We start from the raw sequence: 26989 nt of genomic DNA, 5'->3' as shown, positions 1-26989 counted from the left end.
ATCACTTTAAATACGTCATGAAGGTGGCCATTCTTAAACTCCATCTCACAAGTTATTAGCTCCTATCTGGCCTGGTTGCACACCTCTTATACACCCAGGGAGGCAACTTTATATCTTCAGCAGATTCTTTGAAAAATCTCTACTTTATTCCAGTCAGCACTTGTACCTATTAAGGATTAAAATATCATTGTTTACTGAGGTATTTAGGATTATTCCAGGATAAATTAAAGTTTTGCTTTTTGTAACTTTCTGGAAGTTTTTTTTTTTCTCAAATATTTCCAGTCTGTGGATAGTTGAATCCAGTGGATGTGGAACACGCAGAAATGGAGGGTGAACAGTAATTGCCCACATTTTGCGATCCAAGAACTCATCCAGCAATAAAGACAGCCAGCAGCTACTAACGCCTTACCTATTGTGAATTAATTAAATTATTTTTCCCTCCCTATACCATCTCATTTCTGGAACATCTCAAATGAGAAGTTGTTCCAAGGACACTGAAACTAGCCCTGCTCTCAAAGGTGGTTGTGTTCTGATGTAAATACAGCAGCAGGGAGAATTCTTTATGGGTAAAAGTTGGGTTGAGCACATTAGTGAGAGAGAACAAGTGATTTGTATATCTGAGACTGAAAGTCTATTAGTTTTCTACTGTAAGAGATTAGCAGAAATCTATGGCTTTAAAATAGCACAAATTTGCTATCTTACAGTTCTGGAGGCTAAAGGCCTGAAATGGGTCTTGTTCAGTTTAGTTGCTCAGTCATGTCCATCTCTTTGTGAGCCCCACAGACTGTAGCATGTCAGGCCTCCCTGTCCATCACCAACTCCTGAAGTTTACTCAAACTCATGTCCATTGAGTCAGTGGTGGCATCCAACCATCTCATTCTCTGTTGTCCCCTTTTCCTCCTGCCTTCAATCTTTCCCAGCATCAGGGTCTTTTCAAATGAGCCAGTTCTTTGCATCAGGTGGTCAAAGTATTGGAGTTTCAGCTTCATCATCAGTCCTTCCAATAAATATTCAGGACTGATTTCCTTTAGGATGGACTGGTTGAATCTCCTTGCAGTCCAAGGGACTCTCAAGCGTCTTCTCCAACACCACAGTTCAAAAGCATCAATTCTATGGCGCTCAGCTTTCTTTATAGTCCAACTCTCACATCCATACATGACCACTGGAAAAACCATAGCTTTGACTAGATGGACCTTGGTTGGCAAAGTAATGTCTCTGCTTTTTAATATGCTGTCTAGATTGATCATAACTTTTCTTCAAGGAAAAATGTCTTTTAATTTCATGGGTGCAGTTACCATCTGCAGTGATTTTGGAGCCCCCCAAAATAAAGTCTGTCACTGTTTCCATTGTTTCCCCATCTATTTGCCATGACGTAATGGGACTGGATACCATGATCTTAGTTTTCTGAATGTTGAATTTTAAGCCAACTTTTTCAGTCTTCTCTTTCACTTTCATTAAAAGGCTGTTTAGTTCTTTGCTTTCTGCCATAAGGATGGTATCATCTGTGTGTCTGAGGTTATTGATATTTGTCCTGGCAATCTTATTCCAGCTTGTTCTTCAACCAGCCCAGCATTTCTCATGATGTACTCTGCAATATAACTTTGACATACTCCTTTCCTGATTTGGAACCAGTCTGCTGTTCCATGTCCAGTTCTAACTTGCTTCTTGATCTGCATACAGATTTCTCAGGAGGCAGGTCAGGTGGTCTGGTATTCCCATCTCTTTAAGAATTTTCCACAGTTTGTTGTGATCCACACAGTCAAAGGCTTTGGCATAGTCAATAAAGCAAAAGTAGATGTTTATCTGGAAATCTCCTGCTTTTTTGATGATCCAATGGATGTTGGCAATTTGGTCTCTGGTTCCTCTGCCTTTTCTAAATCCAGCTTGAACATCTGGAAGTTCACAGTTCACGTACTGTTGAAGCCTGGCTTGGAGAATTTTGAGCATTACTTTGCTAGCGTGTGAGATGAGTGCAATTGTGTGGCAGTTTGAACATTCTTTGTCATTGCCTTTCTTTGGGATTGGAATGAAAACTGACCTTTTCCAGTCCTGTGGCCACTGCTGAGTTTTCCAAATTTGCTGGCATATTGAGAGCAGCACTGATCTTAGACAAGTATTAAGCAACCTGTTGTGGAGCCTGAATTTACTCATCTGTAAACTAGTACTACCCTCATGGGGCTGTCCACAGGGTTAAATAAGTACGTAAGGAAAGATCATCAACTCAGCATCTGGTGCAGTGTAAATTCTCAGTAAATGCTAGTTGCTTATATAAAATAACCACAGTAAGCATTTATTAAAAGATATAAATGAGAACTGTTATCTATTTTCTTGGGCCCAAAGAGAGAGCATGAAGAATAAGTTACTGAACGTTTTAAGAGCTTTGTAAAATTGGAAGATAAATTGAAATTCTTCCATTGTAATTTTGGCAAAGGACTAAGAAATTACAATTTTGTTTGAAGATAATTTCAAACTTAGCAAAATATTTGCAAGAATAAGAATATTACAAAGAACATCCAAGTACCTTTTACTTAGATTCATCTAATAACACAGCAGGTACAAACAATTCAGTAGCTTCTATTACCAGGCATTTTATATTTCTTTTCCAACATACTGTGAATCAGGCATCATAATAGAGGTTATTTTTGGAATTAGTAAATAACAATCTAGGAAGGTTAAGTAATTTGCCTAGGACCACGTTATAGTAGGCTATAAAACAAGAAGACAAATGTTTGGGTCAAAGCCTATACTTAGGAAAAAAAAAAAATCAATGGTTGTAAATTTATGTATGCTATATACTGGGCTTTCCTGGTAGCTAGCTGGTAGAGAATCTGCCTGCAAGGCAGGAGACCCTGGTTTGATTACTTGGTCAGGAAGATCCCCTGGGAAAGGGATAGGCTACCCACTCCAATATTCTTGGGCTTCCCTGGTGGCTCATATGGTAAAAAATCTGCCTGCAATGCTGGAGACCTGGGTTCAATCCCTGGGTTGAGAAGATCCCTGGAGGAGGGCATGGCAACCCACTCTAGTTTCTTGCCTGAGAATCCCATGGACAGAGGAGCCTGGCAGGCTACAGTTGATGGGGTTGCAGAGAGCTGGACACAGCAAGTAACTAAGCGCAGCGCAGCACGTGCCGTATAGCATACTTGTGGTTGCTATTAACACATCCCATCTGTTTTATCACCCTATCTACTCATCATCTTCATCTTTATGGACTGTCCAAGGAAGACTATTACATTTAGAATGGATAAACAACAAGATCCTACTGTATAGCACAAGGAACTATATTCAATATCCTGTGATAAACCATTGGAGAAGGCAATGGCACCCCACTCCAGTACTCTTGCCTGGAAAATCCCACGGATGGAGGAGCCTGGTGGGCTGCAGTCCATGGGGTCACTGAGGGTCGGACACGACTGAGCGACTTCACTTTCACTTTTCACTTTCATGCATTGGAGAAGGAAATGGCAACCCACTCCAGTGTTCTTGCCTGGAGAATCCCAGGGACGGGGGAGCCTGGTGGGCTGCCGTCTCTGGGGTCGCACAGAATCGGACACGACTGAAGTGACTTAGCAGGCAGTGATAAACCATAATGGAAAAGAATATTAAAAATGTATACCTGTGCATAACTGAGTCATGTTGCTGTATAGCAGATTGGCACAACATTGTGAATCGACAATACTCAGTAAAAATAAAGGAAAATATGATGCAGATGAACCTGTCTATGAAACAGGGAGAGACTCACAGAGGGTGGATGGGGAGGGAGAGCTGGAACTTCAGTAGATGCAAACTGTTACACAGAGAATGGATAAATGGCAAGGTCCTACTGTGTAGGACTATACTCAGTACCCTGAGGTAAACCTTATGCAAGATTGCATGGATGCTCAGTCATGTGTGATTCTTTGCAACCCCAATGGACTGCAGCTCACCAGGCTCCTCTGTCCATGGGATTTTCCAAGCAGGACTACTGAAGTGGTTGCCAGTTCCTCCTCCAGGGGATCTTCCTAACCCAGGGATCGAACCCAAGTCTCCTGTGTCTCCTGCATTGGCAGGAGTATTCTTTACCACCGAGCCATTTCTGAGTTACTTTGCTGTACAGCAGAAATTAACAATAGAAATGATAAATTTATATAACATTATAAATCAGCTATACTGATTAAAAAACTAAACTAAAAAAAAAATAACAACTTAAGTCTCCAAACTTCCCCAAGGCAGTTCCAAAAAAGGAGGCAATTTTACACTTCTGATAATTGTACGCACTCTAAGAGCTCTGCCATAGCTTCGGCAGCCGCTTTGTAAGACCATTAATGACAGTGACACGAATATGTTTGGATTACACTTAGCAATCTGGGTGCTTAATGCAGTTCAACCATTTGCTCCAGGTCACCGGAGGTTAACAAGCCAGTTGTGAATATAAACATAACCGTGTTTCATTAGCTAAGCTCCCAGTGTGAAGAGCAAGGACAAAGCTGCATCAATAATCTTTGCTTTTGTCTAGGAGCAAGTGGTACCTCTTGGATAAAATCACTGATACTCACTGTTGTGTTTGAAGATCCTTATGGTCGCGCCTGAGAGTCGGGCCCCCAGCACTAGGGATGCGTGGTTTAACTCGTCGCTTAAAATGAGGCATCCCTGTGTAGAAAACAAGCACACGGAACACAGGCCAATAAATAAAGTCAAGGGGAAGAGGCACGCGGGAATAGGAGCTCAATTCAAGACCTGTAACATGGATTCCCACAGCCCTCTTTAATTTTAAAAGGCCGAGAGTTTAAACAGGTGTTTATATGTTTGCATGGATAAGATCCTCAAGAGCAATTAGCTGATGGAGATGGGGATCCTCTTAAGGGAATAACATCTTTTTGAATTATTTATATGCTACAGGATTGATGGTTGGCAGGAAAATGAATATACTTTTGGGTGGGGCATGGATTTTCCGGGATTTTCCAGTTCCTGCTGGATTATTTGAAATGGTTTTGAAGCACTGAGACTAGAAGGCAGAGTTGTTAGTTCATTTTTTTTTCCCCTGCAAGACATTTCAAGCTCTTCTTTTATGACTCCCATTCCACAGTATAGCAACATCCATGTAGACAGAAGCACCACTGCTTTACAGTTAAAACTGCATCTGGAAAAGTATGGATGCAATTCGGTCTGAGGCAAGGAGAGAAGGTCAGTCTAATTTACTGCTTATCAATTTATGTTTATAAACTATTTTTCTTTATTAATTTAAAGATTTCTAAATTATGAAATTGCCCAACCATATTTTAAATGCAGGGACATGCAAAAAAAAAAAGAAAGAAAGAAAGCATTTTTTCTTTGTGGCCAGCCAGAATCTTTGAGTTCTTCCTTATATTTTAGAAATTTCAAAGGGAGCAAAATTCTCACATCTCCATACTCCAGACATTGTGTATTTATAGTTTTTTGGTGAACATATGAGAGTTGTAAATCATCATATCTCACTCTCAAATTCTTTAGCATGTATCCACTAGGAAAAAGGACATTCTCCTACATGATCATGATGCAGTCATCATAATTAAACATTAATACAATGCTATCACTTAAAATGGGCTTCCCTGGTGGCTCAGATGGTAAAGAATCTGCCTGCAGTGCAGGAGATGGGGGTTGGATTACTGGGTTGGGAAGATCTCTTGGAGAAGGAAAGGCAAGTATTCTTGCCTGGAGAATTTCATGGACAGAGGATCCTATGGGCTACAGTCCATGGGGTCACAAGGAGTCATCACTTAATATATCAGACTTTGCCAACGGTCCTAAAAATGTCTTGATGTCTTTTGTAGAAGTTTCATTTCCTTCTTTTTTGTTTTTTCAGTGCAGAATCCAATCAAAGATTATATATTGCATTGTATTAGTTGCCATGAGTCAGATTTTAAAAACAGAAATCTGATTACGGCACTTGCTTACTGAAAATGAGGCAACCAATTCTCCATTTTTCTCCAGAAGAATTTCCAAAACTCTACCACCATTTATGCTGCAAAGTTCTTTACAATTTGGTACCTGTCTTCATTCTGATTTCTTCTTCAACCATTCTCTTCTGTTCTAATTCTTTTAAATTTCAGTGCTTTATACATGATACTTCCATTTCCTTCTCTTAAGGACATTACTTACTTATCTAAACAGATAAGTACCAGATTCTGTTCTTATGTCACCTTCTTTGCATAGGTACCTCAGCCTTTCTTGAAAGAATTATTTTGTCCCTTCCCATTTATGGGCACACCTTTTCTGTAATATTCATTCTAAGGTGGTACTAGTAGTAAATAACCCACCTGCCAATGCAGGAGACTTAAGAGATGTGGGTTTGATCCCTGGAGTGGGAAGATCCCCTGGAGGAGGGCATGGCAACCCACTCCAGTATTCTTGCTTGGAGAATCCCATGGACAGAGGAGCATGGCGGGCTATGGTTCATACGATTGCATAGAGTTGGACGCTATACCCCATTAGACTGTAAACTACCTGAATTTACAGGACAAAGGTCTTATACATCTTTGTATGCCCTACATCTTGCCTCATTGGAGGACACAGAAGATTCTCAATAAGTGACTTACTGAATGAACAAAAAAGTGAATTACACAAGCAAACTGTTTTGTCAAAATAAATGTTTAACAATGATTTGCTACACTAAACATGATGACTCAGGAGCTTAGAAATTTAATTGAACTTGCTAAACTGTCACGGAAGAGGAATTTTGACTCACATCTAGGGCTGAGATTCTATAACTGGAATATCATGACCAAGAACTTTGTTGGACTCAGCTGGCACTGACACAGGCTGGGATCTGGACCTGGGACCCTGTGCCGCAGAGCTTGCACCTAGACGAACCTCTCTGTGTTCTTGAGCAACAAAGTACAAAGAAGTTATTTTTGTGGGACTAAAAATAGCTGTATGCATACACTGCAAATTATGGACAATGAAATATAAAACCCAACTGCCACTTCTGAAGAGCCAGCAGAAGAAGCAGGGTGTTGGGAGCAAAAACAGGGTACTGCACATGGTCCCTGCACACAACATCACCACAGCAGTGGGCAGACCACCTAAGCCATCCCTTCAGCCTGACCTCTGGACCCACCTCTATCCTCACCTCATGTAAGAAACCAGATCGTCCCCCTTCAGGGAGTGAGCAAGTAAGGGAACCTCTTACTTATTTTTGCTCCTGGGGCCCCCTTAAAGCCTTGTCTTAATCTCTTGTCTGGTCTCATCAATTTCTATTGATTAGGAAAGGACCCTGGTTGGTAATAGTACATATATTCAAAAAGCTGAACATCCAATCCTAAGAAAAGAAACTTCTCAGCTATATGTCTAACAGAGGGTCTACTCAGATTGTCTCAGGAATAACACAGCAGAAGACAATTATGTTAACAAAGACTCACCTTTCCAACGAGTGCAGGGATATTCATTGAGTTTGTTGCAAATCCCATCCCAAATACCATAGCAGCTTCCACGTTCAGGAACTTAGCCACAAGATCCTCCAGCTCTTTATGCTTATCCAAGGTTCCTGCACATGAAATAATAGGGTGGGTGAGTCTTCTGTTCTCAACAAGTTGAAGACTGAAGACTCAAATTCCAGTGCTTACCCATCACCAAAAGACACATATAAGAGTGCTCATAGCAGGTCTGTTGGCTGTAGACCCATTATAGAAGCAATTCAAATACTCATACACTGTAGAATGGATCAATACACTGTGGGGGGTATTATATAGTAGAATTCAGCACAGCGATGAGAAAAAACAAACTAATGTTCCATGCAACAACATGGAAAACATCACAAATATGTGGTTGAGTGAAAAAAGTCAGATATGTATACACGCATATTGTATGAATCCATTTATAGTTTACAAACAGACAGAAGCAACCGATAGTACCAGTGTTAGGAGTCAGGTATTTGCTGTTGTTGTTTAGTTGCTAAGTCATGTCTAACTCCTTGGACCACAGCCCGCCAGGCTGTCCATGGGATTTCCCAGGCAAGAAAACTAGAGTAGGTTACCACTTCCTTCTCCAGGGGATCCTCCCAACCCAGGGATGAAACTCCACCTCTGCCCTGGCAGGTGGATTCTTTACCACTGAGCCACCAAAGAAGTTCTAAAAGTCAGAAAAGTGGGTACTTTTCTTGGAAGCATGCAAAGCGCTTTGAGATGCAGAAAGTGAAGAGGAACTAAAAAGCCTCTTGATGAAGGTGAAAGAGGAGAGTGAAAAAGTTGGCTGAAAACTCAACATTCAGAAAACGAAGATCATGGCATCCGGTCCCATCACTTCATGGGAAATAGATGGGGAAACAGTGGAAGGTGTCAGACTTTATTTTTTTGGGCTCCAAAATCACTGCAGATGGTGACTTCAGCCATGAAATTAAAAGACATTTACTCCTTGGAAGAAAAGTTATGACCAACCTAGATAGCATATTCAAAAGCAGAGATATTACTTTGCCAACAAAGGTCCGTCTAGTCAAGGCTATGGTTTTTCCAGTGGTCATGTATGGATATGAGAGTTGGACTATGAAGAAAGTTGTGCACCAAAGAATCGATGCTTCTGAACTGTGGTGTTGGAGAAGACTCTTGAGAGTCCCTTGGACTACAAGGAGATCCAACCAGTCCATTCTGAAGGAGATCAGCCCTGGGATTTCTTTGGAAGGACTGATGCTAAAGCTGAAACTCCAGTACTTTGGCCACCTCATGCGAAGAGCTGACTCATTGGAAAAGACTCTGATGCTGGGAGGGATTGGGGGAAGGAGACGGGGACGACAGAGGATGAGATGGCTGGATGGCGTCACTGACTTGATGGACATGAGTCTGAGTGAACTCTGGGAGTTGGTGATGGACAGGGAGGCCTGGTGTGCTGCAATTCATGGGGTCGCAAAGAGTCGGACACGACTGAGCAACTGAACTGAACTGAACTGAGACGTTTTGTTTCTAGATCCTGGTGCGAGTTATGTGGGTATGTTTTTTTTGTGACAATCCACTGAACTTTATACTTATGATTGGAGCAATTTTCTCTATATATGTGTTTTATCATGTAATAAAATTTATAAAAAATGCCACAATTCCTCTTTCCTCCCACCCTACACCCCACGAATAATTAAATTCTAACTCCCTCAGAGATTCCCCACTCTTAAATGCAGAATTCATGACTTTCATACATGCAATCAAGCTATAATTTATTGAACCTTTGGAATGTGCTAGATTTCAAAGCCCACTATTTAAGTTATCTCATTTAATTTTAAGGGCCCAATAATGCAGGTATTATTACTTTACAGATAAGAAAACTGAAGTGGGAAGCGGTAACAGATAAAAATCAACAGAGACAGTCAAGTCTAACTCCAAAGTTCACATTTTTACGACTCTACCACCTTTAAAAGCTTACTCTCTGACCACTTCTTTTATTATTATTATTATTTTTTACTATTTTTCCCCCTTCTCTCTACAATAGGTTCTCATTAGTTATATACTTTATACAGAGTAGTGAATATATGTCAATCTGAATCTCTCAAATTATTGCTCCCTCCCTTCCCCTCTTGGTGTCCATACTTTGTTCTGTCTGTGTCTATTTTTGCTTTGCAAATAGGTTCACCTGTACTATTTTTTCTAGATTCCCTATATATGCATACAGATGGCCAAGAGGTACATGAAAAGATGCTCAACATCACTATCAGAGAAATGCAAATCAAAACTGCAATGAGGGCTTCCTGCAGTGTAGCTCAGTGGTGGCTCAGTGGTAAGGGATCCCGCTGCCAACGAAGGAGACACGGTTTTGATCCCTGATTTGGGAAGATCCCACATGCTGTGGAGCAATTGAACCTATGTGCCACAACTATTGAATCTGTTCTCTGGAGCCCAGTAGGCAAAACTCCCGAGCCCATGTGCTTTGGCTACTGAGGCCAAGCACCCTAGAGCCTGTGTTCTGCAACGAGGAACCACCACAATGAAAAGGCCATGCACCACAACTAGAGAGCAGTCTGCAGAGCAACCAAGACCCAGCACAGCCAAAAATAGATAAGTAGATACAATTCTGTAAAAAAACTACAGTAAGGTGCCACCTCACACCCCAGAATGTGCGTGCGTGTGTGTGTGTGTGTGTGCGCGCGCGCTAAGTCGCTTCAGTCATGTCTGACTCTTTGTGACCCCATGGACTGTAGCCCACCAGGCTGCTCTGTCCACGGGGTTCTCCAGGCAAGAACATTGGAGTGGGTTGCCACACTCTTCTTCAGGGGATCTTCCCAAACCAAAGATGAACCCGCACCTGTTCTGTCTTGTGCATTGGCAGGTGAGTTCTTTACCACTAATGCCACATGGGAAGCCCCACACCCCAGAATCAACCACCACCAAAAATCTACAAACAGGAAATGCTGGAGAGGGTGTGGAGAGGAGGGAAGCCTCCTACACTGTTGGTGGGAATAGACGTGGATACAGCCACTATGGAGGAGAGTATGGAGATTCTAGCAACCCCCTCTCCCCATGTTACGTACAGTCCCTCAGGCCTCATGGAGAGCGTCAAGGCTCCCATAGTCTTATGCTTGCCCTCGCTCTAAGTTCTGCATCTATGCTGTCCAGTATTGTAGCCATCAACTACACATGGCTAGTGCGATGGCAGAGCTGAGTGTTACATTTTTTAAAATTTTAGTTAATTTAAAGGTTAAAACTGAAGCTCTGGAAAATATTCTCTACTAAACACAATTTTACTGTTTTAGTCAGATTATTTTACATTTATTTCACTTTAACCAATGAAAATTTAATGTCTGGATTGACAGGTGCTGGAAGGGTAAAAGAATCTGCCTGCTAATGCTGAAGGCATAAGAGATGCAGGTTCAATTCCTGGGTTGGGAAGATCCCCTGGAGAAGGAAATGGCAACCCACTCCAGTATTCTTATCTGGAGGATCCTCATGGACAGAGGATCCTGGCTGGGTACAGTCTATGGGGTTGCAAAGAGTCAGACATGACTGAAGCAACTGAGCTCACATGGAAGGGTGTAATATCCACTATTTTTTGAAGATAGTACAAAGACAATAAAAACAGTATAGTATAGTTTATTAATATTTTACTTATTGATTACATTTTTAAATGGTAATACTTGGGATATATTGAGTCAAATAAAATGTATTATAAAACTAAGTTTGCCTGATTTTTTTTAAACTTTTCAAAAGGCAGCTACTAAAATTTAAATTACACATGTCTTGCATTTTATTTTTGTTTCTCTAAGTAATACACTTAACAGAATAAAAAATGTACAAACTGAGAAATGCTGTAATTTATATTCATAGAACATAGGAGCAGACTTAACTTAGATTTAAGTTAGAGAAATATTGTTAGCATATTCAGGACTATTATAATCATGCTTCTATTAACACATTTGACTATACAGAGTGTGATATCAGAATTTTATCTAAATTGGTAAGTCAGCCTGCTTATTGAACTAAATTGATGAAGTGTTAAACTTGAGAAAGCATTGTATGGTGAGCTGAAAATTTTATTTTGCATTTAACATAAAAAAGAATATCTGATGACCCATCTTTGCTCTTCCTGAGAGGTCACAATAGCTAGCTGGTAGTCTTTTTCTCAAATCTGAATTCATTTATCCTCCAAACTGTCTGAAAACATTGTTTAGAAAACAAACATTCTAGCAGAGTCAATTTCACTCAAGATTTGGAGGTGGTGAATAGTTAGAAATTTAAATTGTAATTGAAAACTTTATTATTCAAGATATAACATAGTGTGAAGAAAAGAAACGGAAATTTAAAGATAAAATGTGGGCACATTTGTCAGACTTGTTTTTACCTCGCAGAGACTGTATCCTAAAGGGTGGTGAGAGGACCACCAGCGTAGCCATGAGGGAACTGGTCTTGATGGCAGCTCTCCCACTAAACAGCCGGATGGCCTCTGGCAATCTCTCCTCGCTGGAGGGATTGGGAGAAGTGCTGTTTTAGGCATCCTTGACCTTAGGAGTGCCCTTTCCTCCACCTAGAATGAGTTTCTGCAGCTCTGAGTCATTCTTTGAGACCCACCTAACACAACATCTTTTCTCGGATGCCATCTCAGCTTCCCTAGGCAAACTTGGTCATCTTCTCCCCTGCGATTGCATGAGCCTCATCACAGAATGATTGTAGCACTTAGTAAGTTTCACTGGGGATGTTCATGGGGCTGCCTTATTATAGGAAGAACCCTTGGAGCGCAGATACTGGGTGTGGGACGTCTGTCTTGGCAACCATGGTGCCTATGGCAGTACTGACACATAACAGGTGCTTGCTGAGTTGCATGCTGCCTTTTGAGGAAAAAAGCCAAGACTGAGGCTAGAGGAGGGAATGGCACAGGGAAAAATGTCAAGAAGCCTTGTGATGCCAGGGCCACCAGGCCACCAGGCAGGGAGCATCAGTCTGGGAACACTGACGCCTGAGGAAGGCCTCCAGCGAGGATGGCAGGTTCCCAAACTTTTTCAGCTGGGTAACCTTCTCCATGAGCCTTTCCTGCCCAGAGATCAGGGGACAACAGTGTCCTGGCCCCATCACCCAGAAGTGTATCAGTAGATTTTCATGGTGAGTCACTGTGCTGTCTTCCTCCACTTACGTCTTCCCCAAATCTGATGTTTTAGGGGCTTGTCTGTAACAGTTGCATCATGAAAAGTCCTTAAGGTAATATGGAAGTGGATGTGCCTACGAACAGCCCGAGAAATTGCCCTCTACCAGGTCTCTTTCATTAGCTTGACTCAAAGGGAAGAAGAAGGGAGGAAATGCAGGTGACCATATTAAGTCCTTAGAAACCAGTCTTATGAATTTCCAGTGTTTGGGTGGTTAGTACATTCTCACATCTATCAGTTTCTGTGACCGGATGTCTCATAGGTGGGTTACAAGTTATTAGCGGTTTTGCATCTCGGGCTCTACTTTCCTCAATTTGTAGAATAGTCCCCACTCCCAACTCCCATGATCATGGAGTTTCTCTGATTAGTGTCCATCGCTCAATTTTCATCAACAGATTTGAGAGATTTCCAGGATGGCTGGACATTTTCTACTCTAGGAAGCCAAGACTTTCAAAGTTAGACTAGGCTAGTCTGGGATGGGGTGGGGATTTTAAGAAAAATTAATGGACGGCTGCTTTCCTGCTCCTGTTCTTTGGATTCAAGAAATGAAAGTGTAGGGATTAACACAGTGTTATAAATCAACTATACTTCAATAAAAATATTAAAACTGAAAAAAGGAAATAAAAATGTAGGAGGACCTTGAGGAAAAAAATGGGCACTAGAAACTTAACTCGCTTGCTTCTACCGATGTTCGAGCCATGTCCTGGTTGAATGAAGACGTTTGAGTCCTGTCAAGTGGCAGTTACTGATCTGAGCGCGTTAGGAATTCTAGAATAGTAGTCAACCTTTTGTTGCTGATATGTAAATATGGGCAGTTTTTGAATCCCAAGAAAGCAGAGCTATAGTCCTAACTGATACCGTGAGTGTGCATACTCAATCGTGCCTGACTGTTTGTGACCCCATGGACTGTAGCCAATCAGGTTCCTCCGTCCATGGGATTTCCCAGGCGAGAATACTGGAGTGTGTTGTCATTGCCTTCTCCAGGGGTTCTTCCTGACCCAGGGATCGAACCCAAGTCTCCTGCATCGGCAGGCAGATTCTGAAGGTACAAATAAATCCACAATAATCTTTATTTCTCTTTCCCTCTGTGATGACTTTCATCTTTTCTTTAGTCTCTGAAAGTCAGTAACAACCACACCTAGGCTGGTAAGAATGGATATCCAAATTGTGACATTGTGCCTATATTGACACTTGCTCTTATCCTGATGGTTTATTTATCCAGTGGCTACTGGAAATCTACGTTGTGATAAAAGAATAAATACAAGCTGGGTATATGCTCTTGGCAGCTCTCTCTGCAGGGCTTTTGCCTGCCAAGCACAGGCTATGCCACCATCAGTCATATCAATAAAAATCAGATTCAAGGAAAAGTAGCAAATTAGGAACTCCACATTTCAGTTGATTTTCTAATGGTATTGGTCATGATATTGACACTGGTTAATCGTAAAGAGCGTGGGTGTTATTAACAAGCCCGTTTCCCAACCACCACCTTTGCCTATGCAGCACGTGGAAAGACTATTTTCCAAACTGTGGCTGTCGTCACTTTTCATCCAGAATATCCTGTCTGTCAACTGTTCCTTAGACGTGAGCAAGGAGTAGGTGGCCATTTACGGTGGCAACCTGCCAGCTTTCTCATCCGGCCCCTCCTACCGTGCCACGGCTCCCAGCCCACTTCTGAGCCACTGTGCTTGAACTGGTGATTCCTGTGTTAGAAGGAGCATCGACCCTTCCACCTAAAGGATCCCACCTCTCAGCTCTCCACCACAAGGTTCCTAGAATACCTGCTCTCTGCTTAGTCCACTTGTGACCGGTCTAGTAGGGGTTGTGGACCTACAGAGCCTCCCGAGTACCTGTGTTTTCCTGTGAATCAGAGGAAAGCCTAGAAGCCAGATGTGGTGTCTGAAATGGGTCTAGAACACTGCCACTCTGAATATTGGCCACTGCTGCTGGGCCGAGAGAACACTCATGCTGATGAAGTCCGGTAAAACAGCAGAAACGATTTTTATCTGCCCACCTTCCCAGGCCTTAATTTCAAGCAAGCTCCCAACCCCTTGGAAGGTTAAAGCATTAATAGGTAATTAGAATCCCATGCAAACAAAAACCTTAAGTGAGGCATGGATACATAACTATGATGAGCTTTCCTGTCACAAATAATCTCAATAAGAGGAGAATTTTTAAGTGGATCAAATGACCTGTACATAACCTCTGACCACATGCACAGTAGAGTTATGTTTCACACTTTTTCTTTTAAACATCTTATTTTGATAAAATTTTAGACATACTGAAAAGCTGTAAGAACTATACCAAGAATCCTTAAATACTTTTCACTCAAGATTCCCTAAATGTTATCATTTTAGTATGCTTCTTTAAACACCATTCTCTCTCTTTTTATATATTATATATATAAAATGTAATTTTTTCTGAACTACTTCATACATTACAATCATGATGCCTTTTCTACCCTTAAACATTTCACTATTTCCTAAAAACAGGGGAATTTGCTTATATAATCCCAGTACCATTATTATTAATACACTATTATCTACTGTACAGAGCAAATTCACATTTGATTCTGTCTTTAAAAACCCACTTCTAAATACAAAGGTAGAAGAAAGAAGGGGAATCAGCTTCTAATGAGGGTCCACTTATGTACTGTGGTGATTTAATTTAATCATTACACCTTCACACACTCTATAAAATAGGCACCCTGGTCCTTATCTTATCAATGAAGAAATAGACACAGAAGTGATGCCACTTACCCAAAGGAGATAGAGCTAACACGGGCAGGCTGTCTCCTTAGCAATGTGATAACCTGCCCTACTGAAACATTTCAAGCTCTAAATTAATTAATTGTCATACAACTTTTTGAAGTTATGAACTTGTTTTACAGGTAAGGACACCAAAACCAGGGTTTAGTTCACTTGCCCGAGGGCAGTGGTTAGTAAGTCTAGAGCCAAGGTTCAGATTCAGTGTGTGTGACTCTTGAGAGATGTTGCTTTCCCTTCAGAAGACTCTTTCAAATCTGTTTCCTGAACTACAGTTCTTAAGATCCCAAACAAAGTTCTTTGTTCTTGGCAGCTTTGAGACTGATTATTGTTTGACATTATCAGTGGTTAAACGATATACACAAGTACCAATGTCAATCAAAGTTAACCCGTAGCGTTAGTATATTTGGATTTAACAGGATTGTTAGTCTAAATGAAGTAAAGGAGACTATAGCTTGATATACCCTGATGTGCAGCGAATTCAGAAATCTGGACAATTGCTCTTAAATCTAGGGGATTCATCTTCCCAAGTACTTATCTATATCAGCTAACTTTTTAATTGAAAAAAAATTTGGCCATGCCACATGGCATGTGGGATCTCAGTTCTCTGACCAGGGATGGAAGCCACCTCCCTGGCGTTGGAAGCATGGAATCTTAGCCACTAAATTGCCAGCGAAGTCCCAGCACACTTTTTGTAGGGAGGCAGATGGCAGCCCAGAGGACTTACAGAGCACGTGGATTCAGATAATATGCTATTACTACACATCCACTTTTTGAAATCTTTTTAATTAAAAAAATTTTATTTTTTTATTAGACTACAATTGCTTTACAATGTTGTGTTAGTTTCTGCGGTGCAATGAAGTGGATCAGCTATATGCACACACATACACTCTCCCTCTTGAACCTTCCTTCTGCCCCCGCCACTCCACCCCTCTAGGTCATCACAGCGTTGAGCTCCCTGCGCTTTATAGTAGCTTCCCACCAGCTGTCTATTTCACATACAGCAGTCTATATATGCCAGTACTCTCCCAATTGGTCCCACCCTTCCTTTCCCCATCTGTGTCCACATGTCTGTTTTTTTGACATCTGTGTCTATTCCTGCCTTGCAAATAGGTTCATCTGTACCGTTTTCTAGATTCCACACATATGCATTCATATATGATATTTATTTTTCTCTTTCCAACTTACTTCGCTCTGTATGACACACTCTAGGTCCATCCACATCACTACAAATGATCCAGTTTGTTCCTTTTGGTGGCTGAGCAATATTCCATCATATTCATGTGCTACATCTTTTTGTCTATTCATATGTTGTTGGACATTTAGGTTGCTTCCATGTCCTGGCTATTGTAACCAGTGCTGCTGTGAATATTGGGGTACATGACAACACATCCCCTTTTAACCATCCAGTACACAGGGAAAGAAAGACCAAGAAGCTACATCTCTTTGCTGACCAAAAGTAGAGAAGAGGGGAGAAATTGATGGAAGAAATTTTCACATATTGATGTATGGGGAAATCATCCTGGCCTACACATGATTTAAAAAACTTTATGCGAACTAGTTGAAGTAATTGTGAATAGAGACACAAATGTGAAGTCCTTATGCTAAGTTGCCAAAATAGCTCAGTTAGGAGAGTGTTAGGCTGAAGATCTAAAGGTCCTTGGTTCAATCCCGGGTTTCAGCAAGTTGCACTTTGGGGGCTCCCCTGGTGATTCAGATGGTAAAGAATCTGGCTGCAATGCAGTTTGCATTGCAAACTGGGTTTGATCCCTGGGTTGGGAAGATTCCCTGGAGAAGGGCATGGCAACCTATTCCAATATTCTTTCCTGGAGAATCTCCACGGACAGAAGCGCCTGGAGGGCTACAGTCCATGGGGTCGCAGAGTCGGACACGACTGAGGAAGTAAGCACAGCACACATGCTAACTAGAGTAACTTGTCTGTGGCCTGTCAAATGGTTCTAATTTAACCATTAAAGAAAAGAATGCATTTAAAAACCAAAATAGAGTAACTGTGTTTCAGGCATCCGAAATGGAGCAAGGTGGCCGTTGTGGATGCGGTTTCAGACATGTTCCTGTATCACTGAGAACCTGACTTTTCTGAACTCTAACAAACTCAAGGACAGCACCTGCCATTCTCAAAACAATACCTGTTAGCAGTTGCCAGCTGCCACCTTAAGGTCTCAAGGTTTCTTGTAACTGTGCAACCATTTCTGCTGCTGCTGCTGCTAAGTCGCTTCAGTTGTGTCCGACTCTGTGCGACCCCATAGACTGCAGCCTACCAGGCTCCTGCGTCCACGGGATTTTCCAGGCAAGAGTACTGGAGTGGGTCGCCATTGCCTTCTCCGTCTCAGGCCCTGGTCCATTCAAATGAAGGACTAGTATTTGAATCCCAGCAACCTCATCCCAGAGACTTTCTTCTCAATCGTTCTGCTGAGCAACTACATTATAACTCTGCATGACTAATTAATATTATGTTAAACAGATCTACCAAGTATATCTAATCAATTTCCTATGGCTGGAAATTCACTTATTTCATTTTTTTCTATTATTAAATATAATTCAATGATTATTCTCAATCATACCTCATTGAACACCTTCAAATTTTTCAAAGCAAACTGTCTCAAAATGGAACTGCTGAGTTAAATAGCTTATTGTTGATACATTTTCAAATTGTCCTGCAATTTATTCTATCAACAATATAGTATATAAGGGTACCCTTTTCTTTACTCTTTTGAAACTATGGGATCTTATTTTTTGTCTTTTGCCAATGAAGTAAAAGATGGTAACTCTGCATCTTCATCACTTTTTCTTTAAGTGCAGAGTATTTTTCACAGGCTCATTGACCATTTATATTTATTTTTCTTAATTGTCCAGTTATGTACTGAATCTACTTTTAAAAATTAAATTTTCATTTAAACTAGCCATACATAGAGAAAAGGAAACAAATTGTCCATATGGAGCTCTATGAAATTTCATAAACAGAACTCACATAACTGCATCAAGATAAACAAACAAGCAAACAATATGAACAGCTTCCAGGAAGTCCCTTTGTGCCCTCCTTGATCACCATCCTCCTCCCCGAAAGGTAACGTATGCATTCTAAACAGGGATATTGCTCCCAAACGGTTGAAAATTGGTTTTTGGAGGGAGCGTACCTTACTCTACTTTTAGGTAAAGCAGAGATATCTGCGTACCATGTAGACAAATACTTAGTGTCTCTGGGCTGTTAAAGTATCATAGAGGAGGTGATAATGAAAAAGTGGGATGAGGAACATCACACTGTCCTAATTCTGAAGTTTGGTCTGCTTTGAAATTTGTCAAAATCTTGGCCCACTTCTTAAACTGGGATGTTCTCTTTCTTTTGATTTGTAAGAGTCTTTACACATCCCTGGACTTCCCTGGTGGCTCAGGCTGTAAAGAAACTGCCTGCAATGCGGGAGGAGCTAGACGCAGGTTTGACCCCTGGGTCAGGAAGATCCCCTGGAGAAGGGCATGGCAACCCACTCCAGTATTCTGGAGAATTCCACAGACAGAGTAGCCTGCGGGGCTACAGTCCATGGGGTTGCAAAGAGTCAGAGACGCCTGAGTGACTATCACTTTCACTTTACACATTAAGAATATGAATGTCTTGTTACATATAGGTGAATAATTCTAATTTTGTTCTTTGACTCTTAGTTGACATTGTTTGTTCTTTTTCTTTTGGTACAGAAGTTTAAATGTTTCATTTTGTTCTATCTTTTGCCTTATGTTTCTGGGAAAGCTATTTCTGATTCCCTGAAGCACAGGCACACAGTGGACCATTGTCTGAATCAGGTTTGTGAAATCCAAAGGATAGCTGTGGCTAGTGGTGGCTTGGGAGCAACTTGTCTCTCCGAACAAGAAGAGTCCCTGTGTTCTATGGACCTGAGCAGCTTGTGTTGCATGGAGATCATTTAGAATGGATCCCTGCCACATAAGCGGATTCTGCCAGGTGAGCTGAGTACAATTGGAAAGACCGGAGGTCATTATGGGTTGCAGGGCTGAGGGTTGATAAGTGACAAGCTAGTGAAGTGGCGGCTGGAGTCTGAATGCTTGTGTTCCCCTAAAATCCATACGGTGAAAACCTAATGTCCTGAGTGTTGGATGTGGAGGTGAGGTTTGGTGGGGTTTCGAGGATGGAGCCCTCATAAATAGAATTTGTGCCCTTACAAAAGAGGCCCCCAAAAGCCAGCCTCACCCCTTCCACCACATGAGGAAACACACAAGGAGGTGTCGGCAGCTCAGAAGAGGGCCCCACCCGCCACGCTGGCTCCCTGATCTCAGACTTTCAGCTTCCAGAACTGCAAGGAGCACACTCATTGTTTATGAGTTACTCCGTGCGTGGTATTTTGTTACATCAGCCCATGGACTAAGACACAAGCATTGCTCACATCAAGGGCGCTGCAGTCTGACATTTCCAGCAGGGTCCTTACCAAGGGACACAAAACGAGTGCCTTTTGTACTTGAATTGTCTGAGTAGCTTTATTCTGTTCAGTTGTTCATCCTTTCATCCATTTAGTCATTCACTCAGTCTCAATTTTATTTATACAGTTATTTCTGGTGACTTTTTGTTTTTACCTACAATTGTAAACACATTAGCAGTTTAGCGAAGTGCAGCTTACTAAGATACTATGTGTGAGGCAGGAATCTGGATGATTTCTTTATATGATCAGCCAGTTATCACAAAATTAATTATGACATAATTGACCCTTTTCCAGCTGGTTTGAAATACTGTTCTTTTTCTTATACAAATGGGTGGACCGAACTGTGCCTGTCTCTAGAGCTTCAGTTTAGACCCACACTGCCCACTCTTTTTATTTATGTCATGGGATTGTGTTTAATTTACCCTTTCAATTAGGGAAGAGAGGATCAAATTTTAAGAATGAGATGTTCCCTTCTAAGATACTCATATCTTTCTGTTTGTTTCAAGTATTCTTTTAGGTCTTTTATAAAAATCTTATAGTTTTCTTCAAATAAGTTCTAAACATTTTCAAAATAAGCTTATCCCTAGGTCTGTGCTATTTTTCCTCATGTTTATTAATAATATTATTTTCCCCAGTATGTCCTCTTATTGATTGTGGATCATGGACTTACTGAATTTTTAAAATTGTCTTTTTTGAATTTAGGTCTTTATTGAATTCTTCATTAAATATTTGTTGTTTCTAATAAATGTTTGTTAGTTTACTATGTAAAATGGTGGAAAGTAGACTCGGACCCTGTCCCTCCTGCTCCACCACCCTTCATCTCTATAATAGTCTCGAGAACAGCCCCTTCAGAGGGTCGCTTTAGTCCTCAAAAATCAAGGCTTAAAAACTAGAGAAAGAAGCGACCAGATCATCTGTTCACCTCTTCTTTAATTGCACATATATTTCTTATTTTGTCACATGGTACTTATTCAGTGGCTATTTATTAACATAAAGAATAAAAAATTAATGAATAATTATGCTACCTAGTACTTCCAAAGGTTACTAAAATGGTGGTAAAAACACATCTTCATCTTTTCTCTGACTTCAAAGTGAAAGCTTCTAGTAACCAGAAGTTTCATCACAAAGTGTAGTCTTATTGTTTGAAGTAGATATTTTTTTATTCCATTCAAGAATCTCTTCTCTTTATCCTATTAAAAGTTTTATAAGGAATGGATACTAAATTTTATAACTGCTTTAGTGACATCTATCAAAATATTCATGTGTTTTCTTCTTGGGTCTTTCAAGGTTACAAAGTGTCTTACTGAGTTAACTATCCTTACAGTCCTGAATAGAACTACTTGCTCATGGTATTCTGTTATTTGACTGTGCTCTTGAATATGCAATGCCAATTTCTTATATATTTTTTTCTCAAATAATATTGCCTTATAATTTTCCTTTTATGAAATGTTTGCCAAATTTTGGGATCAGGGTTATGCTGGCTTAGTGGTGGGTGACTCTGAGTGGTCATCAGAATCACCTCTAGTGACTTATATAGTCATTATAAAATATAGGTGCCTCAGCACAACAGAAATTACTCTTCTCTAATTTATCTTTCTGTTTTAATCTTTAACAATTCGGTACTTTTGCTTTCCTCTTATCCCTTGTTCCTTTGATTGGTTAGTTTACTAGCTTCAGTTTTACTACTTTAGTAATGTAAGAATACATATTTTCCTCTGAGTACACAACTAGTTGGATCCTATGATGTTTTCATAATTGTTAGTTTCTAAATATGATTTCATTGTGACTTCATTTCCATGTTGATCCAAGAGTTACTTAGGACAGGGCTTTAAAACTTCCAAGTGATTTTTAAAAAGGTTTCATTTCTAATTTTGGTATTAATTTTTAGTTTTATTTCACTGTGGCCCAAGAATGTGACCTATGTAGATTTCATTTTTTGGAATTTAATGAGGTTTGCTTTGTGCATAAAATATAGTAAATTTGTATGAAAATTAAGTTAGTATTTAAAAAGATTACATCTACTGGTAATAGTTTTTTTGGTTTTTTTTTTCAGGAAACATGAATTTTATTTTTATGGTATGTAACATCATTAAAAAAAAGCCTTTAACAACTTTTCCTATTTCCTTTTTTCAAAACAGTTTTCCTAAAAATTTATGTTTTGTTCTCTTTTTTTATTAAGTTTATTTTTTAATTGGAGGAAAACTACTTTACAATGTTGTGTTGGTCGTTTTAAGTTCAGCATTAAATACATAATTATTAAACTAAACTCAATAACTATACCATCAATGTCTTCTTTGTCTTTATTTTTTTTTGCCTTCATTTTTCAAAGAGTGGAAGTTACTTTAGTCTCCTATCACTATTTCATTTTTTATTTTTGTTGCTTTTGTTTTTAATCAGGCACATTAAGTTGACCCACATGATTTTTGAAACCTCCTAGGATAATTCATTATCCTACTAATTTTCAGTTTCTATAGAAAAATTAGGAATCATCTATGCCTCTGCTGTGTTACTTAATGCACACTCTCTGGGCACTGCACTGATCTTCATTATGAAGAAGGCTCTCTACATAATTTTTATAAGATGAATCTCTTCTTATGTTTAATAATTCATGCATTAATCTTAACTTTCCTTAACTGCTTTCCTTTCTGTTTGCATTTGTACCACACCTTCGGTCATTTATTTATTTATTTTTCAGGTTTCAGTTTATTCTTTTCTTGAAGCTTAATTCCTGTGACGTAAGAACAAGCAATTCTGCACATACCTTGCCTTAGGGTGACTGCATCAGTGTCTGCCATTGTTAAATCAATATATTCAAACAAACATCTTCCACATACAGAAATATCTTGCATAATAAAGATAATACTGATGGGTTTTTTCCATTTCATTTTTACTTATTTATTTTTTTAGGCCATGCTGTGAAGCTTGTAGGATCTTATTTCCCTGACCATTTATCGAACCTGGGCCCATCAATGAAGGCATCGAATCCTAACCACTAGGCCTCCAAGGACTTCCTGAAGATATTACTGATTGTTTGATGCTACTACTCAGACATTATGAACAGTTTTTACACAATTCTCAATCCTAGTGCTAAAAATCTAAATAACTGTGTAGTTTTTGAATCCATTTCTAAATAAATTTCAGTAGTTATTCCAGCTACTTTTCAGCAAAGACAGTTAATCTATAGACTTTCCAGCTAAAAATTTGAAGGCAAGCCACTTTAAAAAGAGTATCAGTCTCAACACTTAATAGACTGTTCATTCCAGACATCCCTAATTCAGAGCGTAATGTCACACACCTAAAGTCAAAAATGTCTAATCTTTCACAACAGATTAAAAATATTATTGAAAAAAAAAGGCTAGTCTGTAGTGACCAAAAACATTGCATAAGGCACACAGTTTCAAGGAGACAGCCCAGATCAGGGAGCATTCTAACAAAAACCAGCACTGGCATAGAAGATACGAATTGAAAACGGGTCAGAGATTTTAAACGCTTGAATGACGATTCAAAGTTGCCATTTCACTCTGTCTCATGTTTAGGACATTTTAAACATCACAGTCATCCACTCCCCTCAGCCTGTGAAATGTTAAATCCACCCACGAGAGGGTCCAAACCTCCCTGAGCTCCAAGTTCCGCTCTCTTTTAGTTGTTCAGAAAAATAAGCAGCAGCACAGCACTTCACATCTTAAAATATCACTTGCAATTCTGTACGTATCTGTCTGGAAATGTGTCATTTCCAGCTCTATTTTGGGCCTGGTTTTAAAATTTTAGGTGCAGATTTGGCAAACACCCTACTCTTGGGCACTTTTTAGTGCTCCTTCCACTGTCCCAACCTCTCTCCTGGGCACGGAGGGTGTTTTTTTAGTGTTGTTTGTACCAGGGAGGTGGAATCAGGTGTCTGGTTGGGACCCATCTTCCCATTTTTTCACCTTTTAGAATAACTTTCATTTAGTTGTATTTTGATTACAGCCCATAATTGAATTTAGTTTTTGGCTCAGTCTTTTGCTTTCAGTAAGCAAATGTGTTCTAAATGTATATTTTTGGTCAACATAATATTTATGATGTTTTATCCTTTTACTACATTTTAAACATTTCTTCTTGATTTCTTTTTTGTTGAATTTTTCTATTTTGTAATATGATTTCTGTGTTCTTTCCCCCTTTGAATGTTGGAAACTGTTTTTAAAAGTTCTAGGAAGTATTTTAAGTGATTGCTGTTGTTCAATCACTAAGTTGTGTCCGACTCTTTGCGACCCCATGGACTGTGGCACGCCAGGCTTCCCCGTCCTTCACTATCTCCCAGAGTTTGCTCAAGTTCATGTTCATTGAGTTGGTGATGCTGTCTAACCATCTCATCCTCTGCCGTCCTCTTCTCTTTTTGTCTTCAATCTAAATGTCCCTAAACTTTTATTTCGAGTTCCTCAAGAAGCTATTTCAGTTAGTAAAAATTAAGTCTCTATATTTCCAAAGTATTGTTAGTCTATCGGCCCTGCTAACATTTTCTATGTAGTACACATTTTTCAAAAGTAACTTGTATTTCTTAAAATAAATAGCATTCAAAACTATATTACCAATTCCTACCTGCTATGTTCAGGTTACTATTAATCTTGCAAAACAATTTCAAATGTACCCTGTTTAGTCATATAGTTTTTGACTGCTTACATTCTTGTTTTCAGTTCTTCTATTTGCTAAAATTACTGCGGGTGGCTTTTGTTTTGCTCTCTCTCTGTTTACTTGGAAGTTGTTAAAATTTTCTTCTGAGAGCTTGAGCTGGAGAGCTCGAGGAAGCAAGTGAACATTAAAAGCTCAGCAATTCAGAAGGATGAGCAGGTGGGGAAAGCATGTCGGCTGTAGGCAGTGCAGACACGGTTCCTCATCTCTGTCTGGTTTCTCTGAGTTTGTTGAATCTGCAGAATCAGGGACCCTTATTCTGGATCTGTCTTCACTGGAAGCCTGTGCCAGGCTGTCTCCTTAAGGTTCTGGTGGCTGTGACTGTCTCTGACTCCGTGTCTCTTTTGACAAGGTGTCCTTCCAGGCTTGTGGGAAACTCAGCTCTTCTGAAGGAGAACTTTTCTTCCTCTCCCTGCTTATTTCTCCAGCCCTCATGCCTCAAAATAAAGATACAGTGTTGGGACTTCCCTGGTGGTCCGATGGTTAAAAATCTATCTTGCAGTTCAAGGGTTATTGGTTTGATCCCTGGTTGGGGAACTAAGATCCCACATACCACGGAACAACTCAGCCCATGACCCTCAACTACTGAGCCCGCACACCACAACAAGGGTCTGTATGTCACAACAAAAGATCCCATGCAACATGACGAAGATCCTGCATGCTGCAGCTAAGACCTGATGTAGCCAAGTAAATAAATATTAAAAAAAAAAAAAGATACCATGTCTTTCCCAAGAAATCTGGAAAACCACTTATAGACTCTGGAGTTCTAGTTAAGTACTGAGTATGTGGATAAAAATGTGTTCAATTTGAATGGCAATTTATTGCACAGTTCAGTTCAGTCACTCAGTTGTGTCTGACTTTTTGTGATCCCACAGACTGCAGCACACCAGGCCTCCCTGTCCATCACCAACTCCTGGAGCTTTCTCAAACTCATGTCCATCGAGTTGGTGATGCCATCCAACCATCTCATCCTCTGTCATCATCTTATCCTCTCACCTTCAATCTTTCCCAGCATCAGAGTCTTTTCCAATGAGTCAGTTCTTCACATCAGGTGGTCAAAGTATTGAAGTTTCAGCTTCAGCATCAGTCCTTCTAACGAATATTCAGGACTGATTTCCTTTAGGATGGACTGGTTGGATCTCCTTGCAGTCCAAGGGACTCTCAAGAGTCTTCTCCAACACCACAGTTCAAAAGCATCAGTTCTTCGGTGCTCAGTTTTCTTTATAGTCCAACTATCACATCCATACATAACCAAAGCTTTGACTAGATGGACCTTTGTTAGCAAAGTAATGTCTCTGTTTTTTAATATACTGTCTAGGTTGGTCATAGCTTTTCTTCCAAGGAGCAAGCATCTTTTAATTTCATGGCTGCAGTCAACATCTTCAGTGATTTTGGAGTCAAAGAAAATAAAGTCTCTCACTGTTTCCACTGTTTCTCCATTTATTTGCCATGACTTTATGGAACCAGATGCCATAATCTTAGTTTTCTGAATGTTGAGTTTTTAAGCCAACTTTTTCACTTTCCTCTTTCACTTTCATCAAGAAGCTCTTTAGTTCTTTGCTTTCTGCCATAAGGGTGGTGTCATCTGCGTCTCTGAGGTTATTGATATTTTCCCCGGCAATCTTGATTCCATCTTGTGCTTCATCCAGTCTGGCATTACGCATGATGCACTCTGCATATAAGTTAAATAAGCAGGGTGCCAATATACAGCCTTGACGTACTCCTTTTCCTATTTGGAACCAGTCTGTTATTCCATGTTCCGTTCTAACTGTTGCTTCTTAACCTGCATACAGATTTCTCAGGAGGCAGGTCAGGTGGTCTGCTATCCCCATCTCTAAGAATTTTCCACAGTTTATTGTGATCCACACAAAGACTTTGGTGTAGTCAATAAAGCAGAAGCAGATGTTTTTCTGGAACTCTCTTCCTTTTTCGATGATCCAATGGACATTGGCAATTTGATCTCTGGTTCCTCTGCCTTTTCTAAATCCAGCTTGAACATCTGGAAATTCATGGTACACTTACTGTTGAAGCCTAGCTTGGAGAATTATGAGCATTACTTTGCTAGCCTGTGAGATGAGTGCAATTGTGCAATAATCTGAACATTCTTTGGCAGTGCCTTTCTTTGGGATTGTAGTGAAAACAGACCTTTTCCAGTCCTGTGGCCACTGCTAAGTTTTCCAAATTTGCTGGCATAGTGAGTGCAGCACTTTCACAGAATCATCTTTTAGGATTTAAAACAGCTCAATTGGAATTCCATCACCTCCACTAGCTTTGTTCATAGTGATGCTTCCTAAGGCCCACTTGACTTTGCATTCCAGGATGTCTGGCTCTAGGTGAGTGATCACACCATTTGTGGTTGTCTGGGTTGTGAAGATCTTTTTTGTATAGTTCTTCTGTGTATTCTTGCCAGCTCTTCTTAATATCTTCTGCTTCTGTTAGGAACATACCATTTCTGTCCTTTATTGAGCCCATCTTTGCCTGAAATATTCCCTTAGTATCTCTAATTTTCTTGAAGATATCTCTAGTCTTTCCCATTTTATTGTTTTCCTCTATTT

The 26989-nt window shown here is 40.1% G+C and overlaps 1 protein-coding gene and 1 non-coding gene across 2 annotated transcripts in view; one reads left to right on the top strand and one right to left on the bottom strand.

The window, feature by feature from the left end:
• The window catches only part of SPTLC3 (serine palmitoyltransferase long chain base subunit 3), a 148458-nt gene that overhangs the window by 64800 nt on the left and 56669 nt on the right, over positions 1–26989 (bottom strand). The window contains exons 5-6 of the mRNA XM_002692040.6: positions 7377–7501; positions 4536–4629 (exon numbers count right to left, since the gene is read on the bottom strand). Of these exons, the coding sequence (XP_002692086.1) occupies positions 4536–4629; positions 7377–7501 (219 nt within the window). The remainder of the gene's footprint in view (positions 1–4535; positions 4630–7376; positions 7502–26989) is intronic.
• TRNAF-GAA (transfer RNA phenylalanine (anticodon GAA)) lies at positions 16939–17011 on the top strand. The gene has a single exon. It is a non-coding gene; the product is annotated as a tRNA-Phe (tRNA).

This window comes from Bos taurus, chromosome 13, assembly GCF_002263795.3.
Source record: "Bos taurus isolate L1 Dominette 01449 registration number 42190680 breed Hereford chromosome 13, ARS-UCD2.0, whole genome shotgun sequence".
NCBI lineage: Eukaryota > Metazoa > Chordata > Mammalia > Artiodactyla > Bovidae > Bos > Bos taurus.
This window is presented reverse-complemented; position numbering and strand designations above follow the sequence as displayed.